Source organism: Mandrillus leucophaeus, unplaced genomic scaffold, assembly GCF_000951045.1.
Source record: "Mandrillus leucophaeus isolate KB7577 unplaced genomic scaffold, Mleu.le_1.0 Scaffold96, whole genome shotgun sequence".
Lineage (NCBI taxonomy): Eukaryota > Metazoa > Chordata > Mammalia > Primates > Cercopithecidae > Mandrillus > Mandrillus leucophaeus.
This window is the reverse complement of record NW_012110474.1, coordinates 3,728,488-3,756,029: the sequence shown is the minus strand read 5'-3', so window position 1 is coordinate 3,756,029 and position 27,542 is coordinate 3,728,488. Positions and strand designations below refer to the sequence as shown.

Here is a 27,542-nt window from a genome sequence, read left to right as displayed (position 1 = left end):
GGCCTCCCAAAGTGCTGGGATTACAGGCGTGAGCCACTGTGCCCAGCCTAATTTTTTGTAGAGACAGAGTCTCACTTTTTTGCCTGGGCTGGTTGCAAACTCCTGGGCTCAAGCGATCCTCCCACCTCGGCCTCCCAAAGTGCCAGGATTACAGGTGCACACCACCATACCTGGCCACCTGAAAAAATTCTTAAAAGAAAGGAGAATGGAAACCAAAGTCCATTTGCTAATAACTGCATAAACTATAATAACAATATAATGCAAGATATTGAAACCACATGAAAAGTGGTTTATAATAGAAACAACTTAAAATGATCTTCATTTAGAGATATATCAGAGGAATACTTAAAATACATATATGCTCATTTTCAAAACACTTGAAAATGAAGTTCTTTTAAAATGGTATACAAGTTTAACATTTAAAAATTAAATACCATTTAAACAATGATCATTGTAATCCTTTTAAAGTATCATGACATCTTTAGAGTGAGCACCTCTAATTTTTAATGAAGACATAGTGTTAAATAATGGTAGATCCAAGTCAACTTACATAAACTTCTCCAGGTGTAACCATCCAGTTAATTTTTGAATTTTCTTAGTAAGTCTGTAATCAGAAATACTTTCCACAATGATATACTTAAAAATACAGTATCACAGAAAACTAGTAATCAGGTAACCAAATGTGATATTCTTTACATATACACATTATATTCTTTTTTTTTCAATCCCTATAGCATAATTTTATATATCATAGTAATTCAGAGTGACCCAAGGGAAAAAAATAACTGATTACCTGGGCTTTTCTGGTACATCAGAAGGATTACTGCAAAATGGTTCCTGGTAAATAGTCTCTGAAAGGTCATGATCCAACAAAGTTGCCATAATTTCTTCCCTACTTGGTGGGGACATAAGTGGTTTCAGAATGTGAGCAGTTCGTGGGGTGAAACTGCCATTTTTAGATTGTGAAGGAGAACTAGTAGATCTTGGTGAACTATCAGGAGTTGGTGTCAACATATCATTGTTTCTTGAAACATACAATTCTAAATCTTCACAGGCCATGTCCACAAGTTCACCATCAGGGGAGGAGAGTATTGCAGTAAAAGAGGTATTGGCTGAGTCAAGAGACCGTCCCATTTCTTTTCTGGTATGACCTTGAATCCAGTCTGAATTGTTTGGCTGTGGGAGGCTAAGAAACACTTCTTTGCTTACTGAACTCCTATTCAATCTAGATTTTTCATTTAGACAGTCTTCTGCCTGCTGAACACAGAAAGAATCCATTATTGAATTAGACCGAGTTGTTAGAGGATGAAAGCTATTTTTCCACTGGTTGTGGCGATGATTCTCAATGCTATCTATGGATGATTTCTCAAAAATTTCAGGACTTAAAGTACCAGATCTAATCCATGAGGCTGAGTCCGTAGTATGCTTGTCTTCTTCACATTTCTGGTTGTCATGACTTAAAAACTCATTTTTTTCTATAGCTTGTCCTGGAAAAAGATCCTGAACAGCATCACTTAGGAACTTCTGAGGCAAATTCTGATCAGCTGGGACAAACTGACTTCCAGAGTAAAAGCTACAAAATCCAGTCTGACCTATTGTGTTAATATCAAAATTATAATTATGTTCAGGAGATAAACTATCTTCAAGTGAATAACAACTTTCAAAACCTGGATCTGAAAAAAAGATGGGACTATCATCTGATACGGAGTTATCCAACTGGCTAGAGTTTTGTAAATTTAAAGAGTCTACTTTGAGAAGTTTGGGGATTTTTTCTTTTGGTTTTGTACTTCTGGGAGTTCGAGGTTTTCTTGGGGATGTTACCGATCGTGTCCGTTTATTTGCTTTGTTATGTTCAAGAGAACCAGAAATATTTTTATTTGGTTGGTGTTTATTAGATAATGGGTCTTGTATAATATTTGCATTTTGTGCTTTCTGCTGTCTTTTTTGTAACAATTCTTTTAGAACTGCCAGTCCAGACTGTCCTTCACCAAATGCTGAAGGTGCTGACACATTTCGATTTTTACACTGAGAAAGTGCTTTGGTTTGTGAAATTGCTTCTGATAATGACCTCTGTTTTACTCTTTCAGGTTTAAAATTTGACATATCTAAAATAAAGCCCCTTTGCTTTTGCTCCCATGCTATTTGTTTGATTGGACTTCTCAAGGAAGTTACAAAGCAATTATTAGGCATTTGGCTTTCATCTGAAGCTGTATTTCCCGGAGAACAAGTTTCACTGTGCTTTGACTGCTCTGCTATGCACACAATCTGCTGCTGACTATCTTTGCAATGCAAAAAATTAGGGGTATATGCTTGGTCCAGCTTTGATTCTAGGGAATTGCGATATTCACTTAATTTTCCGATTGATGACAAATAGTTTTTTTGTATATTATTTGCATTATCTTCTATCTTTGAAGACATACCCGAAGATATCTGTGTATTCTGTGCTACCTGAGACAAATGGTTGGAAAGGTCAAATACATTTTTCTGAATTAAGGTTGATTCCTTTAGAGTAAATATAGCACTTTGATTATGAGGTCTTTGAACATTAATTTTTGAGATTCCAGGTCCTATAGAATTACAAACAACTGATGGATGCAAATCATCTCGTGAACTGGGGAATGTCTGCACATCTACAGACTTCTTGCTTTCTAAGAAAGAAGAAAAGCAGCCAGATAACTTCTGTTGTGCATTAATTCCAGTGGGTAGGGGAGCAGAAAGGGGATGATCTACAGCAGAGCCCATTAGTGGCATATCTTTCTGTTTAAAAAGTAATTGAGTGCCTCCAGAACTACTTGCAAATTCAGACACATTCTGGTGTTTCAGTACAAACTTAACTTCAGCACCAGACTGAGATTTTATTTTTTCATCCTTAAGTGTTACATGCTTTCTCGATGTACCTTTCACATTTGTTTTTTGTTTTGCTCTTGGTTTCTTTTTTCCATCATCTACTAGTTTATTTGTCTGATTTCGTTTGTTCCTTTTCTTAGTAACTACAGAGGGATTAACGAGCTTTGCTTTTGATTTCTTAACCTGTGCTCTTGCGCGACTATTTTTTCCTATACGAGAATTAACAGTCTTATTATACACATTAGGACCCTTAAAAAGCACTGCCTCTTTTTCTGCGGCAGCCATGATTTCTTCAGCTCTTGGATCTGTGGGAGACCAGCAGCGAGGTGGAGAAGAATTTATGGGACTTGTGCTTCTCTCAGAAAGAAAGCCTAGTTTAGACATAACATCACTATAATTCAAGTCACAATCTTCGGTTTCAGCATTGTAAGATGGTGAGGGAGGAGAAAGAATAGCATGTGACCGTTTTTTCCTGAAAGACAAAGTTCTCTTGATATTTTCATTATTTGTCCTTTGTTGCTTACCAGTTTTTTTCTTAGCAGACTTATGTTTTGACTTTCTTCTGTGACTTTTCTTTGGTGTTAGTGGATAAATGGGATATTTGGTTGCAGGGGAGTCGGGAACTTTTGGCCAAAAGTCCTTCAAAGGTGCAAGCTTTTTATATAGTTCCATTTTTTCTTCTGTTAATATTACTTGTTTTTCTTTAGCGTCTATTTTTCCTAGCTTCACAAGCATATTTTTTCTCCCTCTAAATCTATTAATAATAATATACTTTATGATGACAGGAGGCAGCTTTTTAGACATTTTTCTTCGTTTTCGAGATTTGAGAGTTCCATCTAAACTTTCACCAATTTCCATGGGATGAGGTAGACTAATTTTTGAGTTGTGTGTTACAAAATTCGACTCACTATCTTCAGTCTCATAATTTACCTTGCGTTTGGCTCTAAGTGTGTATTTATTTCCATATAGTCCAAAGGACTGCTCAGTTTCTAACGTTCCATCTCCAAAGTGACAGTCTATAAAACCATCTGTGGGTGTTTTATTTTCAAAAGCTCCACGAGAGGTTTTAGTTAAATCACTGGCGAATGCACTATCCTTCTCAGGATTACTATTACAAGGATTATTTTGTATACGATTATCTTTCGTGGATCCAGTCTCACTACTTTTGGTAAAAGTCTCCTGATGACCTGCAAGTTTCTTTTTATTCAATTTTAACCGGGATGGTTTATTGCCAGGTTGTAGTTTATATGTGACAGGAGATAGTTTCTGTGGTCTAGTAAGACAGTTAGAAAGAACAACACTGGGAAAAAACATATAGTGTGCTGCTTGCTGGCTGAGGCTTGGCTTTTCTGTTTTATGTTCTTGAAATTCTTCATACCTAATTTTAAGTTTATTTAGTCCACTTTCATCAGCAGTGCTATTAAGAGAATGCACCATAGTTCTATTCTCCCCGGAGCATGACAGCAATTCACAATTTTCAGTAAATGACGAAGGGAATAAACTACTCAGAGCTGTGCTGTTTCCTTTTTCACTTCCTTCAGAGGACACTTTATTTTTTGAATGATTCAAGTCAGAAAAGTTGAAAGAATTTTTGCCCAATGTATTCTCGTTAGGGTGACGGTGCATATGTATAAAAGGGGAATCCTTTTCGATTTTTCTAATGTTTGTATATTTTCTACTTGGTACTTGTCTTGTAACAGATGGAATATCTTCTTCATAATCAAAAATACTACTTTCACAGGAAGACACTGGGAGGATCTCTTTCTTACTATTCTCTTTATGAGAATTTTCTGAATGAACAGTACTGCTTAAAGATCCAGGGTATTTCATAGAGTAAGTGCTTTCGTTTGTAAAAGAAGTGACTGAATTATCTAGACCTTTTTCTATATTTTTATTTGTCTGTGAAAGGTCTTCAATTAAATCTTCCTTGTTCAAAACATGGGAAGAAAGGGCACTTGTGTGTTTACACTGAAAGGTAATCTTAGCAGAAGATGAGGGTTCTAATGTAGCAGCATCTTTGTGAAAGATGGAGGGTTTAACTGATAGCTTGCTTGTTGCAATTACAGAAGAGTGGGTTCTAGAGTTTTCGTTGTTCAATGGATTGTCTGAAATGAGGAGGGAAAAACAGTTTATTTCATTTTACTCTTAATTTTTAAGACATTTTCCCACACCAAGATATTAATGCTATCACTATGAAAAAATTACATAAAATTAAGTTTGCATGTTTAAAACGGCTATCTTAACAAAAAGGTAATGTTTATCATTAATGACTCAATCTAAATATAGTTACAATTATGAGTCATCATTTTAAACACATATTCAATTGATCAGAAATAGATTATATTGCTATTTAGTGCCTTTGGGGAATAAGGGAAAAATATTGTCACTTTAAAAATGTTCATAAAGTAATATGCTTTACATTATCACTTCAAATAAACTGAGCATATTTTTTAGTTTATTATTCTACTTACACAACAAACATTAAAGTTTTCAAAGCTTGAAATCAGTGATCAACAAATGTTATATCCTTTTAGAAATGAGAAACAAACCATATATCTACATTCTTTCAAAAGAAAAAAATCCTGAGGGACGAAACATCACTATAGCCTCACTTAGCCAACTATATAGAAAGTATGATTACAGTTTCAAAATCAATAGAAAGTATGATTAAAGTTTCAAAATCATATTTATTTATTTATTTATTTGGAGGCAGGGTCTTGCTCTGTTGCCTAGGCTGGAATGCTGTGGAGCAATCACAGCTCACTGCAGCCTCAAACTCTTGGGCTCAAGTAAGCCTCCCACCTCAGCCTCCTGAGTAGCTGGGGCTACAGGCATGCACCACTATGCTGGGCTAATTTTTTTTTTTAGTTTTTTAGAGACAGGGTCCCACTATGGTGCCTAGGCTGGTCTCGAACTCCTGAATTCAAGTGATCCTCTCACCTTGGACTCCCAGAATGCTGGGATTCCAGGTGTGAGCCAGAACGCCTGACCTCAAAATCAAATATATTTTTAGATCCTAACTAACCAATTTCTCACAGTAGACTTGTTTACTTACCACTATTTTCATCTGCAGTTCCATCTAACTGAGGTATAGAAAGATTGGCTAGAAGCAAACTGTTATCACTCCATTCCATTTCTTCTTCGGAAGATGAGTCATCATCTTCAGTTGAACTTCTGTGGGTATTTCTGCACAGTGATCTGGAGAATATTAAAATTCACTAGTGAGCATGATCATTAGAAAAGACCATCTCAGATGCAAATCATGTATCTAAGTTAACTCTATAATAATGTAAGTTAACTATAATAATGTATCTAAGTTACTCTATAGTAAAACAATAAAAAATCCCTGAAAATTGTAACTTCTAGAAAAGCATATTTACTTTGCTCTATTAACATGTCTCACTATAGCAACTTACAAAGAATTATTATAATTACACTTTATAATCTCTTTCATGTGAGCTGAAATACACCACAATTCCTGCATTCTGAATTGCAAGAAATAAGAACAAAGAGATGAGTGAAGGGGCACTGAGGTCAGGGCTGAAGAGAAAATATTGAAGAAGAGAGAATAAATAGGAAGTAGTAAAGGTGTTCAGTCAATCTGACAGTAACTATAAAGTAGGGTTACTGAGAAATTCAGAGGGACAGTGAAGTCTAGTTTCTTTAAGTTTCATCTCATATTGATATTAACTTGATGCTTTCCCTTTTAATTGAATGGGCAAACTTTTTTCCTATCCATATCCAATTTTTTCTTTCACTAATCTCAACTATTTGAAATTATTATTATTTTATTATATTATACTGGAACTCTTTTTCCACTAAGCCTTTGCAAATCACAATTTATCATAAAAATCACTCCCTTAAGAGCTGAAAGAGGTATCAGAGGTCTAGTCCAACTTTCTATCCAATGCAAAAACCTGATTTTTCAATGAACCTGAGGCAATCTCTGTTTTTACATAATCTATATAAGGGGCTTGCTGTCTCACAGGGCAATCTTTCCATTGTTAATAGCTTTAATTGTTAATAGTTGTCTTCTTGTAATACACAAACTCTTTCAACTTCCATACATGATTCCTATTTTGTTCTCTGTAGCTATACACAGCAGGTTGATGCCATTTTCCACACGATAATCTTTAAAATACATAAAGGCATTTCTCATTCATCTTGTAATTCTAATTAGATCAAACAGTCTCCATTCAAAAGTTCTTCAAAAGTGACAATGCTTACAGATCCTTCTAGTTTTCTTCCTCTTCTTTCCCTTTCCTTTTTCAGTATTCTTAAAATATGGTGATCAGCACAGAATATAATATCCAATATAAAGAGTAGAATTAACTAAATCATTTTCTGGACACTATGCTTCTACTGTTCAGTCTCTCTCTAATAACGTGTACAAAATGTTTAGGTTTGTTTTCCCAAGGTTAAAGTGGGCATGGTTTTCACTAAATTGGTTCAGCCAATGAACATATAAGCATAAATGTAATCATAGGATCGACAATGCCTATTATTAGAGCAGTGACAATGTTAGAGGAAAGAATTTAACATCACATCTGGAGATTTCTACATCTGATTTATTAAACAGAAAAATCAAAACTTTTGTCATATACATGTAAACACTGAATTTATGGATTAACTTCTTTCACCTTTCAGTGATGGCTTTGGGGTTGAAAATTTCAAACACAGACTAAAAAAGTTCTAATCTAGCCTACAGAAGTTTAAAGGAGAGGCATACTCAGTCTTTCAGGCTCACAGGCCTAGATTTTTCGATACACAGAGCATATAACTAAAGGGCAGACTCAAACCAATCAAGTTCACAGAGACTGATTTAGAAAACCACAACACCAACTTATTCACTGATTTTGAGAAACAAACCACAACACCAGTGTTTCCTTCTCAGTCTTTTATTTATTTGTTTTTAACCTTAGTTCCCTTAGTCTAATCAGACCCCAAAGCCATACCCTATCTTCAGTCTGACTCTATACATTGTTGCTCTGATACTCAACAACAGTTCAACTATCACAGGGCATTCTTTTTGTCTAGTTCTAAGATAAGAAGGCACTCCAATTTTGCCCCATTTATCACTCACATATGTTAATAATGTGTATATAAATGGATAACTTCTAAAAGTTAGGTTAATCTCTTAAAATGTAGCAGAACTTTATTTTGCTTGGAATATGGAGTATACGCCACATGAAAAACAGATCACTAAAAGGGAATTTTAAAACACCAATTTAGCTCATAAGGTATTTTATACACTGAACAATAGTAACAAGTAATTTCTGATTGAAGGATGATAATGCTAAAAGTTAATAAAACAAATGAAATAACTAAAAAATTACCTCTTTTTGGCACAATGTTCTTCAATATTGCTGTCCCATCTCTGGGACATCACCAAACTAAGCTCCATTTCCTCTTTTTCAATCTGTGGTTCATTTTCTTCATCATCACTATTTTGGGGATATTTATTATTTCCAAAGGAGCGACACGGTGATGGCATCCTATTTCTTTCCCCCCGATATCCATCACTTTCCAAACCAGCAAGAAGATGTACCAGAGCCTCATCAGGACTACTGTCCACTACAAAACAAGTACAATAATCACCAACAAATAACTCAAGTTTTCTTTTTTTTTGACACGGAGTCTTGCTCTGTCACCCGGGCTGGAGTTGGAGTGCAGTGGCGGATCTCGGCTCACTGCAAGCTCCGCCTCCCGGGTTCACGCCATTCTCCTGCCTCAGCCTCCCAAGTAGCTGGGACTACAGGCACCCGCCACCAAGGCCAGCTAATTTTTTGTACTTTTAGTAGAGATGGGGTTTCATTGTGTTACCCAGGATGGTCTCGATCTCCTGACCTCGTGATCCGCCTGCCTCGGCCTCCCAAAGTGCTGGGATTACAGGCGTGAGCCACCACACCCGGCCTGTTTTCTTAATAATCCAACAATTCAGATCACTTAGAATAAAATAACAACATCATAGATACTGGCACAGGCTGAAAGAATACAGTTGGTACAAAGGCTCAGGTGTTGAGGTAGCTCTCCTATCAAAGTTGATCCTTGGACCACCTGCATTAGAGTAATTTAGGGACATCATTAAAATAACATTGTTGTGTGCTCCGGTCAGGGCTGCCTGGGACTGCACAGGGTTTTGGCCATGGGGACAGCTCAGCACTGTCAGCCTCTAGTTGGAAGGCTTTGCCAGCGAAGGCTGGCAGTGGCTGCAAGAAGTCTGAGATACCGCTCAAGGGGAGGCTGCTGAAGGACTGGTTGAGCGCAGCCCTGGCCAGCGAGATGAGGAGGCTGGGACCGCAGCCCTAGCAACCCATGTTTCCTCCGGTGAAATCTGTGATACTCACCAAGAAAGAACCACTTATGGTGTTTCAGTAATGTACTGAACTTTGCAAAATATTAATTCAAAATAAATGCATTCTCCTTCTAAACTAATATAGTTTTCCCTGAATCAAAGTACAGTTAAAAAAAACTATTTTCTTTCACAAAGTTTTTTAAGCTGTATAGAAAAAAAGGCAAAGCTACTTGATTTAATGCAAGGTTTCATTTTCATATTCAGTAGAGTGCTTATTGAACATGCAACATTTACCTCTTCAAGTCTATAAAAAAAAAAACCTCTTCACAACACACATTTTCTCTGAATTACAATACTGAATATTTATGGCAGCACTGTTACTTACTGAAAACAGGTGACTCACTCAGTCTTTGGGTCAAAGGCTGAAAAGTCTGACTATTTTCCATGAGGTTCAAAATTGCTTCTTCATTAATAAGAGCTTCTTCCACTTTGTGTCTAGTGTGACCTTAATTTGACAAAGAATTAAAAAATTAAAGCAATGGCCTAAATCCAAAATTTATCATTTAGGATTTGTGTAAATTTGGAAGCATTACCATATAAACCTATTTTAAATTTCAAAATGTTAATGACGCATGCCAAATAAAAACATAATAAAAAGCCACAGAAATATTTAACCAGTCACATGGATTCATCAAATCAAACACTGAATCTATAAATCACCAAATATTTATAACCTCTTTAATCCTACTTAATGTGTGTAGTTCTATTAGTCTGATAAAAATCACTGCATATTCAAATATATAAAGTGAAAAGGAAAGATAAACTATCTTATTTGAATACTAAAATTCTTTATTCTCTATGGTTCAAAAACAACAAATTTAGAATAAATGTTTTTCAACTCTTCTAAGAAACAAAACTGACAGCGCTCATTATTTGACACATGTGTACTGGACTCTCTTCTGAATGCATAAAAAATAAAGAGCTTAGTGTAATTCCTAATGGGGTGTGTGCTGGTTTTTCATGCCTGTTTGTGAACTGTAGTTGTGGTTTCCCATTTCATTGTCATAACTGGGCAGAAATAGTTTTTAAGTGCTATAAAAACACAAAGAAATGGTTAAGCAATTAAAAAATTCATTTTACATTATATATTTCTCAGAAAGCTTTCATTATATATCACATTCGTTGTATTTTCATGATATCAAAAAATAGTAGTCTATATGGCCATATAGAACCCTCCAGCAATTGCCGTCCCCTGCAGGAACACCAAACTGAACTATCCACACAAGCAAGCACCTTCATTAGAATAAAAAATCAGGAGAGCAATCACAGTACTTGGTTTTAACAACATATCAAGGAAAGAGACAGTGAAGAGGGTAGAAAAGACAGTCATGAATTGCTGATAGCACCTCCCACCCCTCAGGCAATGGTCTTGTGGCACAGAGAGAGAAATCTGTGTGCTTGAGAGAGACAGAACACAGTGAATGTGGGGCTTTGCATTGGAACTCAGTGCTACCCTGTCACAGTGGAAAGCAACATGGAACAGAATTTAGCCAGCACCCATGGGGAGAGGATTGACCAGCCCCAGTCAGAGGCAAACTGCCCAATACAGCAGTCCAGAACCTGAGGTGCAGCCAGCATTACTACTATGGGCTAAAGCACTTTGGGATCCTAAATAAAGTTGAAAGGCAGTCTTATCCACAAGGACTGCAATTCTTGGGCAAGTCCCAGTACCGTGCTGGGCTCGGAGCCAGTAGACTTGGGGTACACACACCTAGTGAGAGAGTAGCTGGGGCAGCCAAGGAATTACTTGTGACCCCTCTTCCCCACCCCGCACAGTCCCAGGCAGTACAACTCACAGCTCCAGAAGACTCTTTCCTACCACGAGAGGACGCGAGAGGGAAGAGCGAAGAGGACTTTATCTTGCAACTTGGATACCAGCTCAGCCACAGTAGGGAAGGTAGAGTCGTGACACACATATTCCAGGCCCTAACTCCTGGATGACAACTCTAAATATGCCCTGGACCAGAAGGGAACCTGCTGCCTTGAAAGGAAGGACTCAGACCCGGCAGGGTTCATCACTTGCCCACTAAAGAGCCCTTTGGCCTTGAGTAAACACAAGTGACACTCAGGCAGTACTTGCTGCAGGCCTCGGGTGAGATCCAGGGACATGCTGACTTCAGGTGTGACCCAGTGCATTCACCGCACTGGGAACAATTGAAAGCCCGTTCTCTAAGATCTGGAACAAGACAAGGATGCCTAGTTTCACCACTGTTATTCAACACAGTACTGGAAGTCCTAGTTAGAGTAATCAGACAAAAGAAAGGAATAAATAAACTGCATCCAAATTGGAAAGGAAGAAGTCAAATTATCCTTATATGATCTTGTATTTGGAAAAACCTACAGACTCCACTAAAAAACAAATTCAGCAAAGTTGCAGGATAGAAAATCAACATATGAAAATCAGTAGCATTTCTATATGCCAACAGTGAACAATCTGAACAAGAAATCACGAAAGTAATCCCATTTACAATAGCTACAAATAAGATACCTAGGAACAAACTTAACCAAAGAAGTGAAACATCCCTACAATGAAAACTATAAAATATTGATGCAAGAAATTGAAGACGACACCAAAAAATGAAAAAGATATTCCAAGTTCATGGATTGGAATAATCAATACTGATAAAATGTCCATACCTACCCGGAGCAATCTACAGATTCAAAGCAATCCCTATCAAAATACCAATGTTATTCTTCACAGAAATAGAAAAAAATAATCCTAAAATTTACATGGAACCACAAAAGACCCCAAATAACCAAAGCCACTCTGAGCAAAAAGAATAAAACTGGAGGTCACATTACCTGACTTCAAGTTATACTACAGAGCAATAGTAATCAAAACAGCATGATACTGGCATAAAAACAGGCACACAGACCAATGGAACAGAGAACCCTGAAATAAATCCATAACTACAGTGAACTCTTTTTTGATGAAGGTGCCAAGAACATACCTTGGGGGAAAGAACAATTTCTTCAAATAAATGGTGCTGAGAAAACGCTGGATATCCACATGCAGAAGAATGAAACTAGACCCTGATCTCTCACCATATACAGAAATCAAATCAAAATGAATTAAAGACTTAAATCTAAGACTCAAACTATGAAACTACTAAAATAAAACATTGGGGAAACTCTCTAGAATATTCGCCTGAGCAAAGATTTTTTGGGAAATATCCCCAAAGCACAGGCAATCAAAGCAAAAGTAGACAAATGGGATCATATCAAGTTATTATACAAAGCTTCTGCACAGCAAAGGAAACAATCAACAAAGTGAAGAGACAACCCACAGAGTGGGAGAAAATATCTGCAAACTATCCATCTGACAAGGAATTAATAACCAAAATATATATAACTCAATAGTAAAAAATCTAATAATCCAATTAAAAAATGGGCAAAAGATCTGAACAGACATTTCTCAAAAGAAGATATACGAATGGCAAACAGGTGAAAAGGTGCTCAACATCACTGATCATCAGAGAAATGCAAATCAAAATTACAATGAGAAATCATCTCACCCCAGTAAAAATGGCTTTTATCCAAAAGACAGGTAATAATGAATGCTGGCAATGATGTGGAGGAAAGGGAACTCTTGTACACTGTTGGTAGAAATGCAAATTAGTACAGCCACTATGGAGAACAGTATGGAGGTTCCTTAATAAACTAAAGATAGAACTACCATATAATCCAGCAATCTCTCTACTCGGTATTTATCCAAAGGAAATGAAATTGATATGTCGAGTTGAAGAGATATCTGCACTCCCATGTTTATCACAGTCCTATTCACAACAGCCAAGATTTGGAAGCAATCTAAGTGTCCATCAACAGATGAATGGATAAAGAAAATGTGGTACATTTACACAATGGAATACTACTCAGCCATAAAAAGAGTGAGATCATGCCATCTGCAACAACATGGATGGAACTGGAGGACATTATGTTACGTGAAATATGCCAGGCACAGAAAGACAAACTTTGCATGTTCTCACTCACTCATGGGGGCTAATTAATAATTAAAACAATGGAACTCATGGAGATGGAGAGTAGAATGATGGTTACCAGAAGCTAGGGAGGGTAGTAGGGTGGGGGGGTGGGGAAGTGGGGTGGTTAATGAGTACAAAAAAATCGAAGGAATAAGATCTAGTATTTGATAGCAGAACAGGGTCACTACAGTCAACAATAATCTATTGTACATTTAAAAATAACTAAAAGTATAACTGGAATGTTTGTAACACAAAGAAATAAATGCTTGAGGTTATGGATACCCCATTTATCCTGATGTGATTACATTGTATGCCTGTATAAAAATCTCTCATGTACCCCATAAATATATATGCCTACTATGTACCCAAAAAAATTAACAAAAAATTAAAAGTAAAAAGTAAAATTTCAAATGCATTAAAGACCTAAATATGAAAAACCAAATTGTAAGCACACATAAGCCTTAAAATAAATACTTAAGAGAAAATTTTCATTACATCAGGGTAGGGAAGGTCTCATAACTCACATACCAAAACTAAACCATAAAGGAATATTGTAAACTTGACATTAAAACTGAAGACATGTAAAATTCCAAGGATAACCTTTTTTTTTTTTTTTTTTTCCAAATGGGGGGAAAAGAAGTTAACATTTTTTTTTGAAGATTTTTACAAGACAAGCCTAGATGGAGAGAAAATATCTCTACAGTAAGTATAACTGACAAAGACTTAATATCTAGAAAATATGAAGAACTCCTACAAATAAGAAAAAGAAATGACCCAATAGAAAATGAGCAAATAACATAATTCACAGAGAAACCCAAATGGCCTTTAAAAAGATGCTCAAATTCGTTAGTAATTAGGAAATGCAGATTAAAATGCAGAGACACTATTTCAAAGAATCAGAGCGGCAAATCTTTTACATCTATTCTTTTATACTTATTATTTGATGCTATCAAATGTTGAGGTTTCGCTTGCCTAGTAAAATTGCGTACGATACAATGTGACTTCTGAGTAAAACTTTTATTATTGTCTTGTTTACTAACCATGTATAAGCTAATTGCATTATAAAAAAACTGTTAGAACAGATGCTATCTAGGTAGAGTACAATGCCTACACCCGAATATTCAGCAACTCACTCTTCTGCATGTGTTTGGTAGAGAAACTCCTGCATACAGCCATAAGGAGACAGATATAGCACTAAGTGCAAAAGTAAAGACCATCTAATACTTGTTGAGAAATAGGTAACACTGTTGTTTAGTCTTAAAATGGAAGAGTCATCAGCAGCTAAAATGAATGAACGAAGATAAATTTCAAAGTTATAATGTTGACATAAAAGATGCTCAACATTAGTAGTAATGAGGGTAATGAAAATTAAAACCACAGTAAGATTCTATTTCATACACTAGAATGACTACATTAAAAAAGACAGATAATAACAAGTGTTAGTGAGGATGGAGAGCCTGAGAAACTCTCCTATATTGCTGGTGGGAAAGTAAAACATTGCTGTCACTTTAAAAACAGCTTGGGAGTTTATTTTAAAATTAAACACAAATATACCACATGCCCTAGCAATTCTTTTGCTTGGCAGAGGTAATCTTTTTAGTGAAGTTTATTCTTAAACTGTTTCGTTTGTTACTATTTATATCATTTTACAACTCTTTTTATGATATTTATCCTAAAATTTATGCTTTACTGCTTATAGCAGCACTTTTTTTTGTTTTTTGTTTGTTTGTTTTTTGTTTTTGAGATGGAGTTTTGCTCTGTAGCCCAGGCTGGAGTGCAGTGGCATGATCTTGGCTCACTGCAACCTCCACCTCCCAGGTTCAAGCCATTCTCCTGCTTTGGCCTCCTGAGTAGCTGGAATTACAGGTGTGCGCCACCACACCTGGCTAATTTTCGTATTTTTAGTAGAGACAGAGTTTCACCATGTTGGCCAGGCTGGTTGCCAACTCCTGACCTCGTGATCCGCCCGCCTCAGCCTCTCAAATTGCTGAGATTACAGGCATGAACCACTGCACCTGGCCAGCGGCACTATTCTTACCAATCAAAAGTGAAAACAACTCAAATGTTGATCAACTGATAAATGGATTAACAAAATGTGGTATCTCCATACATACTGATAGATACTACAACATGTATAAACCTTGAAAGTATTATACTAAGTAAAAGAATCCAGACACAAAATACTATATATTGTATGGTTTCACTTACATAATACACAGTATCTACACAAGGCCCATGTATTATTAGTGGTTACTTGGGGTTTGAGGTAGAAACAGGCATAACTGCAAATGGACACAAGGGATCCTGTGGACTGATGGAAACATTCTAAAATTGGATTGTGGAGATGTTTGCACAACTTTGTAAATTTACTATAAATCACTGAATTATACACTTAAAATGACTGAATTTTATGCTATGTAAATTAAACCTCAAGTTGCTTAAAAATATAATGCTGACTGAAAAAAGCAAGTTGCTTCATCTATGCCAAGTAGAACATCATTTATGTAAAATTAAAAACTTAAAACAATGGTATATATGGTGGGCAAACATTATAAGAAAATATAAAAATTATATATGGTAACAGTTTGCACTAACTTCAGGATACTCCTTACCTTTAGAGATGCAGAAAGGGTGACAGAATGGGAGACATTTTTGCTATATCCACAATATTTATTTCGTAGGGAAAAAAATTCCTAGCAAACTCAATCAAATATTAACATCTCAGTGCTAGATATATGTTCTAGTAGTTTCTTTATACATGAAAAGCAAATCTTACCTTTGCTTGATTCTTTGTCTTTGTGAACCTCTACCATATTGGCTGGTGTACACTGAAGCATTTCAGGAGACAGAACCTCAGAGTGCAATGTTAACTCAGCAGAGAACTCCTGGGATCCATCACTGTAGTCCACAGATCCTGATAATGTTCTGCTTAATTAAAACATATCCTTTATAACAGACTAGATAACAAAGGAATAAAATTAGTTCTGAGATCTATAATAAATAACCACTTACACAGAGAAATCATTCTGTTTGAGAATTTCCTGAAGTCTCTTCTGAAATTTTTTTTCACTTTCTGTTGCTGGCACAAACCTGTGATCTTTGAATTTTAAAAGTGCATTAAAAAATGTAGATAGCAAATGAATGAAATATTTTCCTTTCTCCTAAAGTAGCTTTAAAAATGGTAGCAATTTCTTATCTTTCTCTAAATATATATAATACAACCTAACTGTAGTCTTACTGTAGAATCACACAAAAGAGAAATGGTTGTTACTAAAGTTACAAAATTAGGCATTTAAACTCAGTTCAAGATTAAGTTCTATAATTATAATCTAAATCTGAAACAGAAAAACTGTTCTCTACCTATAAATACATTGTATCCTAAAACTAAAAATAATCCCCTTATAAAATATATTTCTATTTTTAAAATAAAAGGCACTCAAAGTTTATCAAAACATTTTAGTGCCTAAGATGTAACAATTTTAATTGAACTTCGCTATAGGCTTACTGCTGTGTTTTGAAATAATATATCTGTCTTTTGAATGATGTCTTTCATTCTTTTACCTTTATTTTTAAAATTCTGTTGTATCCATGGTATTATCTGAACCCCCTCAAATTCTTTTTGAATGTGGCACCATTTAGTAATGAGTATTTCTTTAGAGCTGTACATAATGAACGAAGTGAGAGCTTATATGACATACTCAGAAAATAAACTGTGGGCAGCATTTCAATGGCTACATTTTCAAAGCTTAATGTATTAAACAGTGTTCCTAAGTTGAAATTCATGATCTTCTGTGAGTTTTCTATAGCTCATTTGGAAATACAGAGGGCTAGAACACACTAGAGAATGAAAACAAAAAAGTGAGGCAAGAGGACAAGGTACACTAAAAACAAAGAATAGTAAAAATGTCAACTTCTTACAGAGAGAGAGATAATAAGTGAAAATTTGGAGATAGTTATAAAGATAAATACTGGCTGTACAGCAATGACAACAAGAAAAATACAAAACAAAAGGTCATTTGAAAAGTAAAATCTAATGTCAAAGGAACAACTCAATGACAAACTTTTCCATTAAAATACTTGGCTTAAAAGAATAATCAAAGCACTATTAGGTTTATACCTTGTGACTCAGGTAGGCTAATTTGAGAAGTTTCATTTCTGTTTCTTCGCCGTTGCTTTTCATCTTCCCATATAGCCTGTAGACCAGGGTTTCCACCAATTTGAGCTGTAATCACAATAATATTTCAATATTACAGGGTCAAAGTAAAAAAACGCCTAAAAAAATCTAAACTTTTCTTTAATAAATACTGCCTTTAGAAAAATCTATCATATATTTTGTGTAATAAAGTGGACAAATTATCCCAACCTACACTTATTGTGTTACTCCTTTTTAAGCTTTCTTCCTAGTGGTTCCCCAAAATCCAGCAAGTGAATACAGTTCAAACATCTGATGAGAGTCAATAGACCTAAGAATACCCTTGCTGATATACAATATGAAAATTAAGAAATTAAAAGGCAGAGTACATTAAATTACTTTATATTAGCTAATTTTATTTAGTGTTACACTTATTTTAGTGTATCTATTCAAATGTAGTCACTTGGACAAAAATATAAACAAAAAATTAATTACTATCTCAGTAGAAGTATAGAAGCAATCTTCATAACATTTTGTATCCTCCTTCTATAATATCTTAGTTTCTTCGTAAAGTTTTCTTTCCTACTTTTTCTATTCTACTTTGGTCATTAATTTTTTTTTTTTTTTTTGAGACAGAGTCTTGCTCTGTCACCAGGCTGGAGTGCAGTGGTGCGATCTTGGCTCACTGCAACCTCCGCCGCCCGGGTTCAAGCAATTCCCCTGCCACAGTCTCAAGAGTAGCTGGGACTACAGGCGTCCGCCACCACGCTCAGTTAATTTATTCTATATTTTAGTAGAGATGGGGTTTCACCATGTTGGCCAGGATGGTCTCGATCTGACCTCATGATCCACCCACCTTGGCCTCCCAAAGTGCTGGAATTACAGATGTGAGCCACCACACCTGGCCGGTCATTCATTAAAAAAAATAAAAACATGTATTAAGAATAATTGTGTATGAACCTTCAATGTCCAGACGATTTAAGATATCAGCAGCTACAGCATCCACTTCTAATTCACATGTACTCTGTGGTTCAACACCTTCCAATATTAAAGAGCTGCAATTAAAGGATATAAAAAACAATAATTATGTGAGAGCAAATTTTCTAAGATTTTTCTTACTTATACAATTATCTTATGTTTAGCTGGTACCCAGAAAACCTGATTAATACACAATTATTCATGACAAAATTGATACTTTGTGTATATATAAAGAAAAATAGGATGAGAAAAATACAAAACATATACTGACAACCCTATTAAGATCCTATTGAAGTATATTCTATATATTTTGGTTCATTAGATTTTATATAAAAAGGAATATAAAACGTTTTAGCATACGGTCATACCCGGGGCAGAATGGGATAGGATAATATAAAAATCACAGAGGAATGCATAAAAAACCATGCACATATGAAATCAGTTGCCTAGAGACATCTTTTTCAGTATTCAAAAAACAAGGGAGAACGTGCAATAAGAGATAAGGGAAGGTGAGCACACTGAGAAATGGGCAAATGATAATTCACCATTCTTTCTGCCCTCAACTACTGCTGAGATGGGGAATACTTTAAAATTCTTCATAACTACAGAATTGATAAACTACATGAATGATCAATAGTGGGATCATAGCTAGGAAAAGTAATGATACCACAAGGTCATTAATTTTTATAAGAACTACAAAGGTTGTTTCCCATTCAGGATCTTTGACTCAAAAGCATTTGCTTTTCATCAGTGCCCCAAAAGAGAAGATAAGGAAGATACCACATAATTGATCCTACTTAACAGAATGAAGAGATAACATCTAGTGTGGCTCCCAGTTTACTCATTCCAAAATTTAGGACTTGTACAAAAACAGACACCAAGTGGAAAAGGGGAGATCCATAATTTTACTACAAAGTGGGTGATGACACATTTCATTAACTTTTTATTTCAAACACTTTGTTTTTGTTTTTTTTTTTTTGAGATGGAGTCTCACTCCGTTGCCCAGGCTGGAGTGCAGTGGTGCGATCTCAGCTCACCTCAACCTCCACCTCCCGGGTCAAGTGATTCTCCTGCCTCAGCCTCCCAAGTAACTGGGATTACAAGCATGTGCCATCATGCACAGTTAAGTTTTGTATTTTTAGTAGAGAAGGGGTTTCATCATGTTGGCTAGGCTGTTCTTGAACTCCTGACCTCAAGTGATCTGCCCACCTCGGCCTCCCAAAGTGCTGGGATTACAGGTGTGAGCCATTGTGCCCTGGCCTTGAAACACTTTTTAACGTTTTAAGAAAAACATGTTAGCAAAACTTCATTTTCCATCGTCTATTTTAAAGGAAATTTTGATGGAATATTTTATGTTAAGTTTGTTACACCACAGAATTTTTACACCTTAAATAATATATGTATATATGTACTCACAGGTATATATTTAGATACTCATACACACATATCTTTTCACCATTGATAGAGAAGGAATATATTAGTCAACCTATCATAATATATCCCTTTCTCTTTCAAAAAAGGTATTTCCCAATGTAGATTGTCAGCTGGGCTTGGTGGCTCATGAATGTCATCCCAACTTTGGCTTGGGAGGCCAGCCTGAGCAACACAGTGAGACCTCATCTCTACAAAAAAAATTTTTTAATTAGTCAGGCATGGTGTTGCACACCTGTAGACCCAGATACTTGGGAGGCTGAGTAATACAGTAAGACCTCATCTCTACAAAAAATTTGTAAAAATTAGCCAGGCATGGTGTTGCACACCTGTAGTCCTAGATACTTGGGAGGCTAAGGTGGGAGGATCACTTGAGACCAGAAGGCAGCGGTTGCAGTGAGCTGAGATTGTGCCACTGAACTCTGGTCCGGGCGACAGAGCAAGACCTTGTCTTGACAACAACAAAATGTGAATTGTCCTCTTCATTCATACAACTTAACAGAAAATGAACAGATTTAAAAATGTTTATGATCAACAGTTTTCTTATATAAAAAAGTTTCGTAATTTGAAATAACTATGTCGTAAATGTCAAGGATGAATATTGCAGAAGTAGCACATTTGAGAGAAAGGAGGGAAACAATAACATCAAAAAATATAATCTCACAGTAGAAATTTACAACTTGCCCTTATTTCAAAACTGCTTCAGACATTCAGAACAGGAGCTAATTAAAAATTAGCACCAGTAGATAGAAAATGTAGTAAAAAATTTGCATAAGCAAATACACAGCTGCTTTGAAACAGAAAAATCCAAGCATTTGGAATATACTGTCTCCAAAAAAAGTCTAATCAATAATGAAACAAATAAATTACAAATTATATTATTCAAAAACAGCATGTCAAAATAATTTATTACATATTTAATATTTATAAATTTTAGGGGTTTTTATTAAAAATATTTAGATTTTTGTTTTAAATTACTATTTTACCATAAATGTAAATTTTTTTTACAAGTTATAGGATATCAAATTAGAATGGACAATGAAGATGAATGCTGCAGAAAAGTATAACAATATCTACCTCGTATTCCTTTTGTTAAGTAGGTAATAACTAGGTACATTTTCATGGTCTGTTTTTTAAATCGTTTATTCCTTGTAATACACTAATGTCAAGGTTTGCTTTTTTTAATAAGTGTATAGATTAAAAAGATCCAACACAATAAAAGGTTAAAATTTAATCATGGTAACCACTGATTTCTGATCACAACTAGGATATATGTAAAATTTTCATTTCCTTTACAACATTAACTAACCTTGGTATTTCATCTTGTTCCCACCGAAATAAAGTACCAGCAAGAGAATTTCTTGATAAATGATTCTTGCAGGATCCAGTTGCATACAATGTATTACCTAGGAATAGAAAAGTAAAAGGAATAAATTCTACTTTTAATTTTTATATAATTACTTTTTAGAAGATAAATGTCTTTTTTTTTTTTTGAGACGGAGTCTTGCTCTGTCGCCCAGGCTGGACTGCAGTGGCACAATCTTGGCTCACTGTAAGCTCCACCTCCCAGGTTCACGCCATTCTCCTGCCTCAGCCTCCTGTGTAGCTGGGACTATAGGCACCCGCCACCACGCCCTGCTAATTTATTTTGTATTTTTAGTAGAGACAGGGTTTCACCATGTCAGACAGGATGGTCTCGATCTCCCGACCTCGTGATCCACCCGCCTCGGCCTCCCAAAGTGCTGGGATTACAGGCATGAGCCACAGTACCTGGCCAGTAAACGATCTTTAAAAAATTTTATTACTCATAAATTACAGATCCCTTTTTATTGATACATAATATTTGTACATATTTATGGGGCACATGTAGTATTTTGATACATGCATACAACCTGTAACGACAAAATCAAGGTACTTAGGACGTCCATCAGCCCGAACGTTATTCATCATTTGTGTCGAGAACATTTCAAATCTTCTCTTCTAGTTATTTTGAAATATATATTGTTGTTAACTACAGTCACTCCTGTATGCTATCAAACACTAGAACTTATTTCATCTAATTGTATTAACCAGTCTGTCTTCAAATCTTCCTGGAACCCTTCTCATACACCCTTCCCAGCCTCTAGTAACTACCATTCTACTTTTTATTTTTTTGAGATGACATCTTGCTATGCTGCCCAGACTGGAATCAATCTCCTGGACTCAAACAATCCTCCTGCCTCAGCCTCCCACGTAGCTGGGACTACAGGGGTGCATCATGACTCCTGGCTAAAGGTGAACTTTTTTTCAGTTCCCACATCAGTAAGAACATGTGATATTTGTCTTTCTGGGCCTGGCTTATTTAACATAATGATCTCAATTCTATCCATGTGGCTGCAAATGACAGAATTTCATTTTCATAAAAAATAAGGCAGAACAGAATTCCATTGTGTATATATATCACATTTTCTTTATCCATTCATCCACTGATGTATACTTAAGTCATGATTCCATATCTTGGCTATTATAAATAGTGCTGCAATAAACATGGGGGTATAGGTATCTATCTTTGACATATTGATTTCCTTTCCTTTGGATAAATACCCAGCAGTGGGACTGCTATATCATATGGTAGTTCTAGTTTTAGGTTTTTGAGAAACCTCCGTACTGTTTTGCATAATGGCTGTACTAATTTACATTCCCACCAACAGTGTATAAGAGTTTCCTTTTCCTTGCATCCTCACCAGCATTTGTTACTGTCTTTTCCATAACAGCCATTCTAACTGGGGAAAGATGATTGCTTATTGTGGTTTTGATTTGCATCTCCCTGATGATTAGTGATGTTGAGCATTTAAAAAATATATCTGCCGGTCATTTGTATGTCTTCTTTTGAGAAATGTCTACTCAGATATGAAACTATTTTTTTTCTTGCTGAGTTCCTTATATATTTTGGATATTAGTCTCATTTCATGAATAGTTTGCAAATACTTTCTCTCATTCTGTAGGCTGTCTCTTTACTCTGTTGTTTCCTTTGCTGTGCAGAAGCTTTTTAGTTTACACAGTCCCTTTTGTCTATTTGCTTTGGTTGCCTGTGCTTTTGAGGTCTTAGCCATAAAATTTTTTCCCAGACCAATGTCCCAGAGTATCTGTCCTACAATTTTTTTTTTTTTTTTTTTGAGACAGGGTCTCACTGTCATCCAGGCTGGAGTGCAGTGGTATGATTATGGCTCACTGCAGTCTTGAGCTTCCAGGCTCAAATGATCCTCCCATCTCAGCCTCCCAAGCTACTAGGACAACAGGCATGCGCCACCATGATTTGCTAATTTGTAGAGATGGGGTTTCACTATCTTGCCCAGGCTGGACTCAAATTTCTGGGCTCAAGTGATCCTCCTATCTCAGCCTCCCAAAATGTTGAGATTAGAAGAGCAAGCCATCATGCTCAGCCTGTGTGTCTGTTTTTATACCAACACCATGCTGATTTGGTTACTAAAGCTTTGTAGTATTGTTTTGCTCAGCCTGTGTGTGTGTCTGTTTTTATACTAACACCATGTTGATTTGGTTACTAAAGCTTTGTAGTATTATTTTGCTCAGCCTACGTGTCTGCTGTTTTTATACCAACACCATGTTGATTTGGTTACTAAAGCTTTGTAGTATTTTTTTGCTCAGCCTGTGTGTGTGTCTGTTTTTATACCAACACCATGTTGATTTGGTTACCAAAGCTTTGTAGTATTATTTTGCTCAGCCTATGTGTCTGTTTTTATACCAACACCATGCTGATTTGGTTACTAAAGCTTTGTAGTATTGTTTTGCTCAGCCTGTGTGTGTGTCTGTTTTTATACCAACACCATACTGATTTGGTTACTAAAGTTTTCTAGTATTATTTTGACCTCAGGTAGCGTGATGTCTCCAGTTGTTCTTTTTGCTCAGGATTGCTTTGGTTATTTAGGCTCTTTTGTGGTTCCACATGAAGTTTACAATTTTTTTTTCTATTTCCATGAAGAATGTCATAGGTATTTTGTTATGAATTGCTATGAATCTTTAGATTGTATTGGAAAATATGGCCATTTTAACAATATCAATTTTTCTGATCCATGAACATGGGATATCTCCATTTGTCTATTTCCACTGTTTACTTCCGTTAATTTTATCAGTAATTTCTAGTTTTCCTCCTATAGAACCTTTACTTCTTTGGTTAAATTTATTAGTATTCTTTTTGGTAGCCATAATAAATGGGACTGTGTTCTTGTTTTCTTTGTCAGCTAGTTGTTACTGGTGCACAGAAATGCTGTTGATTTTTTGTGTGTTTTTAAAAAAAATCTGCAACTTTACTAAATTTGTTTATCAGTTCTAACAGTTTTTTTGCTGGAGTCTTCAGGTTTTTCCATATATATATCATGTCGTCTGTGGAAAAGGGACAAATTGACCTCTTTTTTCCCAATTTGGTGCCTTTTATTTCTTTACCTTGCCTGATTGTTATGGCTAGAACTTTCTGTACTATGTTGAGCAGGAGTGGTAAAAATGGGCATCCTTGTCTTTTGAGGTATGGTCCTTCTGTGATTAATTTGTCAGGAGTTTTTATCATGAAGGGACATTGAATTTTATCAAATAACTTTTCTGTGTTAGCTGAGATGATCATATGGTTTTTGTCTTTCATTCTGTTGATGTGATATATCACATTTATTGATTTGCATATAATGAACAATCCTTGTACCCCTGAAATAAGTTTTTTTTTGAGACAGGGTCTCACTCTGCCACCCAGGCTCGAGTACAGTGGCATGATCTCGGCTTACTGTAACCTCCACCTCCCGGGCTCAAGCCATCCTCCTACCTAAGCCTCCCAAGCAGGTGGGACTACAGGTGCATGCCACCACACCCAGCTAATTTTTAAATTTTTTTGTAGAGACAGGGTTTCACCATGTTGCCCAGGATAGTCTCAAACTCCCGGGCTCAAGCGATCTACCCACCTCAGCCTTCCAAAGTGCTGCTGGTATTATAGGTGTGAGCCACTGTGCCCGGCCCTAGGATAAATTTCACTTGATCGTGGTGTATTTTTTTTTTCATGTTTTGTTGGTTTCGATTTATTATTTTGTTGCGGATTTTTGTGTCTATGTTCATCAGTGATGCTGACCTGTAGTTTTCTTTTTTTGTTGTGTCCTCTCTGATTTTGGTATCAGGATAAAGCTGACTTCATAGAATGAGTGAGGAAGAATTTCCCCTTCTTCAAATTTTTGAACTAGTTTGAGAAGAATTGGTGTTAGTATTTCTTTCTACGTATGGCAGGATTCAGCAGTAAAGCCATCCAGACCTGGGCTTTTCTTTACTGGCAGACCTTTAAATTACAGATTCAATCTTGTTACTTGTGATTGGTCTGCTCAGGTTTCCTTTTTTAAAAATTTAAAATAGAGACAAAGTCTCACTGTTGCCCAGGCTGGTCTTGACCTCCTGAGCTCAAGCCTTCCCCCCACCTTGACCTTCCAAAATGCTAGGATTTCAGGTGTGAGCCACTGTGTCTGGCCAGGTTTCCTATTTCTTCCTGGTTCACTCTTGGTATGCTGTAATGTGTCCAAAAATGTATCCATTCCCTCAAGGTTTCCCAACTTGTTCACATATAGTTGTTCATGACAGTCTCTGATGATCTTCTGTATTTCTGTTCCATAAATTGTAATGTCTCCTCTTTCATGTCTGATTTTATGTGGGTCTTGTTTTTTCTTGGTTAGTCTAGCTAGCGATTTATTGATTTATCTTTTCAAAGCACCAGTTTTTCATTTCTCTGATCCTCTGTATTTTTTTTTTTTAGTCTCTATTTTGTTTAGTTCTACTCTGATCTTTATTATTTCTTTATTCTTCTAATTTTGGCTTTGTTCTTGCTTTTCTAGTTTCTTAAAATACATCATTACATTGTTTATTTGAAATCTGTTTTTTTAATACAGGCACCTATTGCTATAAACTTACCTCTTAGTACTGTTTTTGCTGTATCTCATAGGTTTTGGTATGCTGTTTCCATTTTCATTGGTTTCAAGAAATTTTAAAATTTCCTTCTTAATTTCTTCATTGATCCAATAAAGGTTCAGGAGCATTTTGTTTAATTTCCATGTATTTGTACAGTTTCCAAAGTTTCTCTTTTTATTGATTTCTAGTTTTATTCCATAGTGGTCAGAAGACAATAAATATGATTTCAATTTTCTAAAATTTGTTGAGACTTGTTTTGTGGCCTAACTTATGATTTTTTCCTGGAGAACATTCTATATGCTGATAAGAAGAATGTGTATTCTGCAACTACTGGATAAAATGTTCTGTAAATGTCTGTTAGGTCCATTTGGTCTAAAGTACAGTTTATTTATTTACTGAGATACTGTCTTGTTCTGTCACCAGGCTGCAGTGCAGTGGTGTGACCACAGTTCACTGCAGCCTCAACTTCCCAGGCATAAGCAATCCTCCTACCTCAGACTCCTGAGTAGCTGAGGCCACAGGTGTATGCCACCACACCTGGCTAATTTTTAAATTTTTTGTAAAGATGAGGTCTCACTATGTTACCTGAGCTAGTCTCTAACTCCTGGGCTCAAGCAATTCTCCTGCCTCAGCTTCTCGAAGTGTCAGGATTATGATGCCTGGCTCTAAAGTGAAGTTTAAATTCAAAATTAATTTTTGATTTTCTATCTAGATTATCTGCCTAATGCTGACAGTGGGGTGTTGAAGTCCCCAACTATCAGTGTATTGTATTGGCTAGTTGGGGACTTCAACACCCCACTCTCAGCATTGGACAGATGCTAATAATCAAACCTAATAATATTTGCTTTGGATCTAATATTTGCTTTATATATTGGGTACTGTGGTGTTAGGTGTATACATATTGAGAACTGTTACATCTTTTCAGCACTCTACATGTTCAGAGAAACTTCTCTAGTAGCAAACTATAGGAATGATCCCTTTAAGTAAAATAATATATAAATTATGTGACTAGTTACTAAAATTGTGTCCTAAAAACTCATACACAGGAAGAAATACACACCCAGGAAGAAACCATTGAGACTAATGGTTCAAAACTAAGAGGAGAAAAAAAACTGCGATGTATAAATCCAAGGAAAAAATGGCTACAATACTTTCATAGTAGAATAAAAGTATGATACATAAAATGCTATTGTGGTAGATATACTTAATATCTTATTTGCAAAATAAAGAAGAATTACAAATTCTTAAATATTTTAATCTATACTCCTAGGGTAATCTACATGAGTCTCAACTAAAATTCAAATGGAAATTCCTCATAAAATTCAAAAGATACTTTTAATACTAATCCCCGAACAAAAAGAAAATACACAATGCATTCCAGAAGTAATGGCAGTAACAATGATTGGAAACCTGGGTCAAATGCAAATAGAATTTGAGCTGCAACTGAAGAGACTACACATTTCTGCTTAGATGTCCCAGTTTCAGAAACAGTCCTGAGGTCATTCTTTAGAAGTAGTTTCTAAATTTTAGTATCTTTGTTGTGATTTCTTATGGGAATTTAAGTTTTTGGAGAGAAAGCTGACTGGGCACAGTGGCCCACGCCTATAATCCCAGCACTCTGGGAGGCCAAGGTGGGCAGATTACCTGAGGTAAGCAGTTTGAGACCAGCCTGGCCAACACAGTGAAACCCTGTCTCTACTATAAAATACAAAAATTAGCTGGGCGTGGTGGTACATGCCTATAATCCCAGCTACTCGGGAGGCTGAGGCAGGAGAATTGCTTGAGCCCAGGAGGCGGAGGTTGCAGTGAGGCGACATTGTGCCACTGCACTCCAGCCTGGCTGACAGAGTGAGAAAACAAAAAGAAAAAGAAAAAGAAAAAGAGAAAGAGA

At 36.0% G+C, this 27,542-nt stretch overlaps 1 protein-coding gene across 3 annotated transcripts in view; it reads right to left on the bottom strand.

The window, feature by feature from the left end:
• REV3L (REV3-like, polymerase (DNA directed), zeta, catalytic subunit) overlaps nucleotides 1–27,542 on the bottom strand; it is a 205,646-nt gene that overhangs the window by 81,440 nt on the left and 96,664 nt on the right. For all 3 annotated transcript variants that reach the window (XM_011970620.1, XM_011970619.1, XM_011970618.1), the window contains 9 exons: nucleotides 21,033–21,129; nucleotides 18,275–18,369; nucleotides 17,300–17,404; nucleotides 16,195–16,279; nucleotides 15,959–16,107; nucleotides 9,528–9,647; nucleotides 8,184–8,421; nucleotides 5,903–6,045; nucleotides 794–4,952 (listed from right to left, as the gene is read on the bottom strand). In XM_011970620.1, coding sequence (XP_011826010.1) covers nucleotides 794–4,952; nucleotides 5,903–6,045; nucleotides 8,184–8,421; nucleotides 9,528–9,647; nucleotides 15,959–16,107; nucleotides 16,195–16,279; nucleotides 17,300–17,404; nucleotides 18,275–18,369; nucleotides 21,033–21,129 — 5,191 coding nt within the window. The remainder of the gene's footprint in view (nucleotides 1–793; nucleotides 4,953–5,902; nucleotides 6,046–8,183; nucleotides 8,422–9,527; nucleotides 9,648–15,958; nucleotides 16,108–16,194; nucleotides 16,280–17,299; nucleotides 17,405–18,274; nucleotides 18,370–21,032; nucleotides 21,130–27,542) is intronic.